The following is an 8,598-nucleotide window of genomic DNA, read 5'->3' on the forward strand; positions in this document are numbered from 1 at the left end:
AACTATATTTCATGATTATATCTTAGATTTAACATTAAATTTATGAGAATCAAAGAGGAAAATTGTTGATTTTTGTCAAAGTTTTGAAAAATGAAGATTTGAGTTTTGAGAGTCGATTTGGACTCGGATTTAAAAACCAAACACATATATGGACTCGTGGGGTTGTGGATAATCGGAATCTACCCTTGGAACCATTTTTTGACCAGGCAGGCTCGGGGGCATACTTTTGTTGACTTTTAGGAAACTATGTAAAGATCAAAGCTTTATCAATTGTAATTGGTTTCCCTTGCATTGTTTGATGATATTATGTCATTTTTGCTTAGATTTGAGTCGTGTTGAGGCAAATTTTTGGGAAAAAGCTATTTTTGAGGGTTGATTTGGCCTAGTTGAGGTAAGTATCTTGCCTAACTTTGTGTGGGGGAACTACCCCTTAGGATTTGGGTTGTTTTTATTAACTATACTAAGTAAAAGACGTTTACACGAGGTGACGATTGTGTATGCGGGTTATATGTGGTATTTTGACCGGTTTAGACTTTTAGACTTCTTCCATGTATTTAATTAGACTTGTTATAGCATATTACATCTTTCACTGTTAAATTTCCTCTCATATGCTCTAATTGACGTTGTTATTATTTGTTCGATCCTTTATTGTTGTAATTTCTCTTATATGCTTTAGTAGAAGTTACTACCTCTTTTATTGTCTTTTTACTCCGTTATTGTTAAATTACACTTACTTGAAGTTGTTATTTCGTGGAATATCTTCTTGTTGGGTTATTGATGTTGAAGTTGTGGAAGCCATTATCATATTGAGATTGAAGTTGTTAATTGTTGAGATATATTTCCTTGTTGAGTATTTCCTCATTTATTTTATTATTATAGAGATTCTTGTACACATTGTGATTGAGCCATGGGCTATCGTTGTGGTAACATTGGCATTGTTGATTTTGGCAAGTGTTGTGGCATATGGGTACATGTGGTGCGAGTTGATTATTGTATTGTGATATTGATACGCATATTGCTAGTAAGGGAATTACTTGAAGCCACGTGGTGAGATAAGGGGGCTAAAACACGTGTATCTATTTCGGAGAAAATGTTTTAAAAAAATAAATGCAAGGCTCACGTAGTGATACAAAGAAAGACTGTGATTGAAATTAAGAAATATGAATATGCGGTGTGATACCTCGGTTGTGATTTTTGTTGTATATTCCATGATTAAAGAGGCTTGTTGGATGAATAGTACTACTTTGTTGTTGCCTTCATTGTCTTACTTGTATTTGTCCGTATTTGATTACTTGTTGTTCTCATTATGTGTTTACTTCTCGTTGTGTTTCTTGCCTTAAATTCTGTTATTAGCCTACATTATTATACTTCTTTGTTATCATTCATTTTCTCATTCTTCGTTATTGGTCTTTATTATACTCTGTTCAGTTTATCTAGTCCTAGTAGGTGTCTTGACCTGGTCTCGTCACTACTCTATCGAAGTTAAGCTTGATACTTACTGGGTACCGTTGTGGTGTACTCATACTATATTTCTGCACATTTTTGTGCAGATCCAGCTACATTTGCTGGAGTCAGGCTCTACTGATCATTCAGCTATTTCTGAAAACTTCAAGGTATACCTTCTCAACGCTCGCAAGCCTCGGGGTCACCTTCCGACATTCTCTAATTACTGTTTACCCTCTATTCAGACAGTGATGTATTTTTAGTACTTTCTGTAGAGCTTATGACTTAGTTTTCATCGAGTTTTGGGAGTATTGTAGTTGTGATTCAGTATTGAAATTTTTATGAGAGTTATCAGGTTATATCATGTTTTTAGTCTTTATTTCTTTCATATTCTTTTGAATGTTAGGCTTACCTAGTCTTAGAGACTAGGTGCCATTACGATATCCTAAGGTGGGAATTTGGGGTGATGACAACTTTCCTCATGCTAATTGGTAAACGAAATATTCTTATCTGGTATTGTGAATTTGGAATACAGTTCTTTGATAAACTCGTGTTCAGTTGTTTTTCAGTGGTAAGATTTGGAATTGATTGTTTTACTTGGAAAGCATGCCTACTATCCCGTAACTATGAACGAGCTGAGAATATATTTCTTGAGTTATTTACCTTTATTGTCTCTTTATATCATCATGAGTTATTTTGGATATTAGTGTTGGACTTTGACCCTCTTCCAAGCTCGTCACTACTTTCAACCTGAGGTTAGGTTTGTTACTTTATTGAGTAAATAGGGTCGGTTATACTCATACTACACTTCTATACCTTACATGCAAATTTTGGAACTGATGTTGCTATTTTTGGAGGGAGCTGGCATTGAAGATGTACCCCCATTCCGATTATAGCTGTCACTTCTCCTTGGTAGCTTTAGATTTACAAATCTATTTATATATACTTTGAACAGATGATGTATTTATTTCATGCCAGCTTTGTAAATTCTAATTCTTAGAAACTCATGACTTGTACTACCAATCCTTGGGAAATTGTATAGAAATTTAGTTATTTTACTCATTTACTTTTATTATTTACATTTGAGTTGTGTTGACTAATACTTGGGTTACCCAGCGGGTTGGGTTAGGTGCCATCATCACAAGTTGAATTTTGGGTCATGATAATATGAGTAAGGTAACCGTTCTTCAATAAGTAATCAACTTCTCCTTGTAAAAGCTTACAATACGCCGTTTTATGCCCATAATCAACATAATCACACCAAAACTCTTGACTTATTTTACTTGGGTCTAACCTCATTTCTCTTGGCCATCGTACCTTATCTCTCATACTTATTAATATTGCTACTAATTCAGAAGTACTTACATTAAAATGGTAATATGCTAGTTTTAGTCTGGGACTCTGGTCGTTATATCTTGTTATTTCCCGCTCTTTTCCAGCCCGTGAAGAAAGACTTATCTCTCTCACCTTGACCTTTGGTCAAATTATGCTTGTTCTAGTTTGTGATCTCTCTTCGCATCATTCGATATAGGGCTCATACCTATTGTTTCGCATTTTGTTGCTATGACTTTGATCTTCTTGTCCCGAACCCATCTTCCACCTTTGGTTGAGCCACTGTCTCGTCCTCTATGCGAAGTTTCGTGTTTTACCTATTGTAGACATCATTTCAAGTGGTTGGTGAGAATTCTTGTAAACTTTCATTCAACCTTCTCATAGATTCTGAACTTCTTTCATTCAAGTTTCTTGCAAAGCTATTACTGTCCGATTATCAGGTGCAAGAGGTAGCAATATTCTTTCTCACTAGAAGTGGTCCACAATTTCTTTGAGTAATTATGTGCTTCATTGTTGTATTTTAATGATGTCCTCCATTCTTTTCTTTACTTATTGGGCTCCTGAATATGCTTTAATAAATGAATCTTCAAGCTTAGTAAAAGATTCAATTGAATTCTTAAGTAAAAGAGAATATCATGTTAATGCCTCTTTTGTAAGAGTTTCACCAAATATTTCCACCAGCACCAACTATATTTTTTGCTTAGTCAAATCACTGCCTTTGACTCCTACGAAAATAAGGTCACATGGTCTCACGGATCAGGGTTCCATCGTATTTGGAAATATTTGGCATCTTGCATTTTTTTGGTATGGGCAATGGTGTTGCGCTAGGTTTCCATGATTGTTGTCAACAGTTTTCCATATCCACATCTTTAATAACTAGTGATACACTCGGTATTTGTTCTATCTATTTATTTTGTTTCTTGAGCTATTTCTGCAAGGTTAAAACTAAATTTTATAAATCAGGATTACTTGGCGTACCTTAACCTCCTGCTCTAGAGCTGTTTGGAATTTCCCAACTTCCTAAATATTCATGTCCTAAATTGGGATTTTTTATGGTTGTGTTAACTGGGGGTGGCACTGGAACTGCTTGGTGCATTACCATTCTAGCTCGCAACACCTCTCCAATTTGCTGAGCAATGAATTGCTTCAACTCATCCTACAAATCGGATGGTTCTTCATTTCGCTACACAATACTGCGACTGGCAGATTTTACTGGTGAGTTATCACATGAACGTTGTGAAGAATATGTAACTAAATTTCTTGGAGGAGATCCCCCTTGTCCATTCCCCTGCTGAGTAATTTGGTCGGTTCCAAATATAATTTACTGACATGGAGAAAATATAAATAGAAAGTTGAACGATTGTTAGAGTCTCGGTAAGGAACCAAACTATTTAGCCCAAAAAATAATTTTTTGTAGTCAAAGCAATAAAATAAAATAAATCGGATTTCTAACAACCGATTTATTTCACTTTTTCAAGTATAATTGAAACAAGAAATGGACAAATAATAATAAAGAAATAAATTGAGAGAATAAAGGAAATTTTATTGATAATTGAATCTTTTTTCCAGTAGGAAAGAAATAATCTTCCAATAATAAAGAACAGTAGGAGAATTCTATAATTGATAATATGACTTTGTAGAATTTCGACGGGGATAAAAAATATGAAAGAGAGATTTAAATAGTACTATCATTTGTAACCATTTGCCTTGTTGAGCTCATGCATGTTATCTGTCATTTATTGCATTAATTTTCCATACATGATTGATTTGTAACGGTTGAGATAATAATATCAAATCGCGTGTAATCCATGATTGACTGATCCTTTTCATATTTATAGCTATTAATGACTTTAATCATCAGTGGTTATTCGCTTATGTTTAACCCCGAAGCTAATAGACACGCGAACAACCCGAGGGTGTTGTTTACATCTTGTGAATGCGTCATTCTTCTTTGTCGTAATAACTCCCATGACACATGTCATTATGATATAAATTCACGTGGCGAGTTTGTTTTTCACTAATACATAATTCTCATTTATGACATTATTAGATGACTTTTTAATAGAAATAAAATAATCAAGATTGGAAACAAGCTTAGTAAAAGAAAAACATAGGCTGAGAGAAATTTCCTCTGCATCGTAGAACTGCGAAATGGGACATGAATGAATGCATGCATTGGCTTCCTGCCCTATAAAAACTCTCTCAGTCTCTGATCTCTCCCTATCTGACCATCCTCTCCTCTTTCTCTCTCTTCTCTGGGTTCAGATCTCTCTCAGAGCAAAAAAATAAAATAAAAAAACATCTTTAGAGAGGGAGAGAGGGAAAGAATGGGCGCCTGTGCTAGCAAGCCTAATGTGTTGAATGGTGACGCCCCAGAAGTCGTACCAGAGAATGTCCCTGCCAAGGATGCTACGGTTGCGGCTGAAGAAGAGGTGAAGAAGGAGGAGGGTGTCATTGCGGATCATGATGCCGACAAATGTCGATCTCTCAATAACCTGTTCAATGTATGTATTCATATTTCAATGCCCAATCTATATATGTTTCTCTTTATTTCTCTTCGTTTATTTTTGTGCCTATGTTCTTGCTTTAATACGAAAAATGTATACTCTCTATATTTTATTTATATAGAGGTGTTTAAGAATACATACATATGAAACAAACAATTAGAACTTTTGGTTCAAATATGATATGTTATACTAGATAAGAAATTTAAAGTACCGGAGTTTTTAATTACAAAAAAATAATCATTTTTTAACAAAGCAAAATGGAAAGATTCTGATATAAAATAAAAAGTATTAGTGATAACTTTCTTTCTTCCTCTTTTGATTCATATTTTCCACGTCTAATTTTTTTGTTAATTCACTTATGTCCTGCGGTGCAATTCATATCACCGTGATTATTGATGATCATTGACCTTTCACATATTTAGTTAGGGAAGTTTTTATGAATTGATTTACTTTGTTTATTTAATACTTCGGTATTACTTAATTTTTGTTAAACAAAACATCATTTGAAACGTAAACTTGTAAGTAGAGAAAAAATATCATTTAAACATAACTTCAATATTCTTATAGAATAGAAATATGATCTTACATGAAATGTTGAAAAAGTTATCTAAAGACTTTCTATTGGTTCTTATTTTTTCCAATAATTTTCTAAGGGGTCTATAAAATTTCGGTTGTGGAGCTCCTTTATGCCACATGGAAGACGTGAAACTTTCATGCCTAAGACTACTTTTGTTTGATCTAAATATGAAGAGATCTGATCATGATAAAGGTGATGGATACTACCTTGTTTTGGCTATGACTTACCATAACCCTTGACAAGAAAGGCTCTGTTAGTTCTTGTTAGCAATGGCCGTAATGAAGTTAAATAAAAAAATGAAACAGTACTTTCAAACATACCTAAAGTATTTTTCGACCTTCTGGTCTTAAATATGATGTGATATTTATATAATTATAAGATCATGTCATTAAGGATATATGATAAGTGTATAATCTGAAAAGGTTTTATAACATGATAAGTTGTGGTTATTGTTTAAACAGACCAATTAAGAAGTAGAAAAAGTGACATATAAAATAGAATGGATGTAATACAATTTAGGAAAAAGGGTCACATATACCTCTATACTTTGGTATATTGTTCACATCCACCCTTCATTATACTATCGGGGCATATATACCCTCGCCATTAACAAATTAAAACACCCTCCATCCAACGTAAATCCACCATATTGATAAAATAATCATTTTGAAAAAATTCATTAACTCATAACCCATTAAGCCTATCATATAACAATATGGAACCTAGATTTATGAGATATTTTAACATATTTTATTCATTTAGAGAGAGACCGAGAATTATGGTGGCAGTAGGATTAGTAAGAACTTATACTTTTGGTTCTTAGTTGTTCGTGGTGGAATTAGGATATCATGTTATCACTTTTGGTTGTATTTTGTTGTGTTTATAATATGATATCCCTTTGTCTAATGTAATGCATACTTGTCAGTTGGCTTGTATGTTGGTAACAACTAATATATACTTCAACAATAGTTGTGTTTGTTAATACATGAAGTTAGTGTACTTAGGTTGTTAAGTTACTTTCCAACTTGTTGGTGTACTTTCTTTAATTCTTGATGAATTCTTTAGAATGTAGCTTGATATTAAATTGAATCTCCTCTAATTATTTTCTAATTTTTGTTCACTATAAGTTCAGTTGCTACTAAGAATTATGAGTATCCAATCCCATAGCTTAGAATCTAACTTTGGTTCTTAAGGCGTGATTTAGCGATAATTACTCGTTCCCCAAATGCTTAAAGAAGAATAAGAAAATTATGGTGCGTGAATACTCATCAACAAAGGCTCACTGTTGGAGGAAGAAATACCTCGGTAGCTACCTTAAGACTTCATAATTGCAAACCTAATAAGATTCTATAAACATTCAAGTCATACTAGAAAGAAAATCATGGTGAATACTCGGTACAATTCGACATAGTGAAAAAAAAAAGAAGAGAAGCTAGAAGAAAAAAAGGAAATTAAAAAAGGTAGAATATAATAACATACAACAAGGATATTAAAAGAATTGAGACTCAATATATAATTGAAAATATGGTTGTCGGTATTTTTATGTCTTTCACTTATTGAGTTTAACAAGTGACTAGGAAGGAGATGACTAATCTATAAGAAAGAAGTGCAGTAAATAAAAGGGGTTTAACGGGTTATTAATGGGTTTTTAAAAAGAATAAGTCTTTTTAATTTGGTTGTTTTCCGTTAGGTGAAGGAAAAGTTTGGATAACGGTAAGGATAGATATGGCCCGATAAAATAACGGAGGGTAAATATGAACAATATATTATATAATTTAATGCACCGTTTGTGATACATCTGACCCTATTAATGCTCCAGAATGAAGAGGGGAAGGGATCGGCAGAAGAGAAAGAAGAGACGTCAGTGCAAAAGGCTTGTGAAGTACCAGCGGAGGCCAAGAAAGAATTAGAATTAGTTGAGAAGGTTGTCGATGAAACTGCGAAAGCTGATGCTGCTTCTATTGATGAGAAGAAAATAGAGGAAGTAAAATCAGAAAATCCGGATGTGGAGGAAGTAGTAAAACCATCATTGGAGAGTATTCCATCTCCTGCAGAGAATAAAGCAGATGAAGAGAAAGAAGCTCCTGCAGAAAAGACAGTAGAGGAAGTACAACCAGAAACAGAGAATATTCCTGCAGATGAAAAGTCAGCCACTGAAGCTCCAAAATCTGAAGAGAAGAAAATAGAAGAGAAATCAGCTCCCGAGTATCCAAAATCTGAAGCTTCTTCTGTGGGGATTAAAAAAACAGAAGAGAAACCAGCTACAAAGAAAGGCAAGTTTTGGTGGGATAAGTGAACCAAATTCACAAGTCATGGGTACTGATGTTATTTTTAACAAGTTCTCTTGAGCATGATTTATTTTATTTTTACTGTTGAATATCATTCTCATTTGATGAAATTGGTAACGTTGTATTTTCACCTTCATATTCAAATACTTCATCGTTTTTCCATTCTATACAAATTTATTTTCCTTATTATTCTAGTTTGATCAATACTCATTACTGATATCTCTTTATGCTGTTGATTAAATAGAATCTAATTAGAGACCTCCATTTCTTTGAGTTCAAACAGAACAGGAAAAACGGAATATGTGTGTGATACTTGAAGTTGCTTCAAATAATACCTACATTAATTATGTAGTTAGTTGTCTAGTTGTCTTTCGATTCAGACTTAGAGCCTATGTTTCGATTAAGCTATAAATAAGAGTGTCAGAGATATAATGAATGAGGAGATGAATCG

General features: G+C 33.6%; 1 protein-coding gene across 1 annotated transcript; it reads left to right on the plus strand.

Moving 5' to 3' along the window:
* The first annotated feature begins 4,982 nt into the window (after positions 1–4,982).
* On the plus strand, positions 4,983–8,333 carry LOC107812059 (uncharacterized). Its single transcript, XM_016637090.2, has 2 exons — positions 4,983–5,279; positions 7,679–8,333. The coding sequence occupies exons 1-2, from the start codon at positions 5,103–5,105 to the stop codon at positions 8,153–8,155; spliced, it is 654 nt and encodes a 217-aa protein (XP_016492576.1). The 5' UTR covers positions 4,983–5,102; the 3' UTR covers positions 8,156–8,333.
* Positions 8,334–8,598: the final 265 nt, after the last annotated feature.

This window comes from Nicotiana tabacum, chromosome 20 (genome assembly GCF_000715075.1).
Source record: "Nicotiana tabacum cultivar K326 chromosome 20, ASM71507v2, whole genome shotgun sequence".
NCBI lineage: Eukaryota > Viridiplantae > Streptophyta > Magnoliopsida > Solanales > Solanaceae > Nicotiana > Nicotiana tabacum.

Coding starts and splice junctions, on each gene's coding strand:
- LOC107812059 (XM_016637090.2), top strand. CDS start 5,103: ATGGGCGCCTGTGCTAGCAAGCCTAATGTGTTGAATGGTGACGCCCCA. Junction 5,280..7,678: donor CTCTCAATAACCTGTTCAAT/GTATGTATTCAT, acceptor TTAATGCTCCAG/AATGAAGAGGGGAAGGGATC.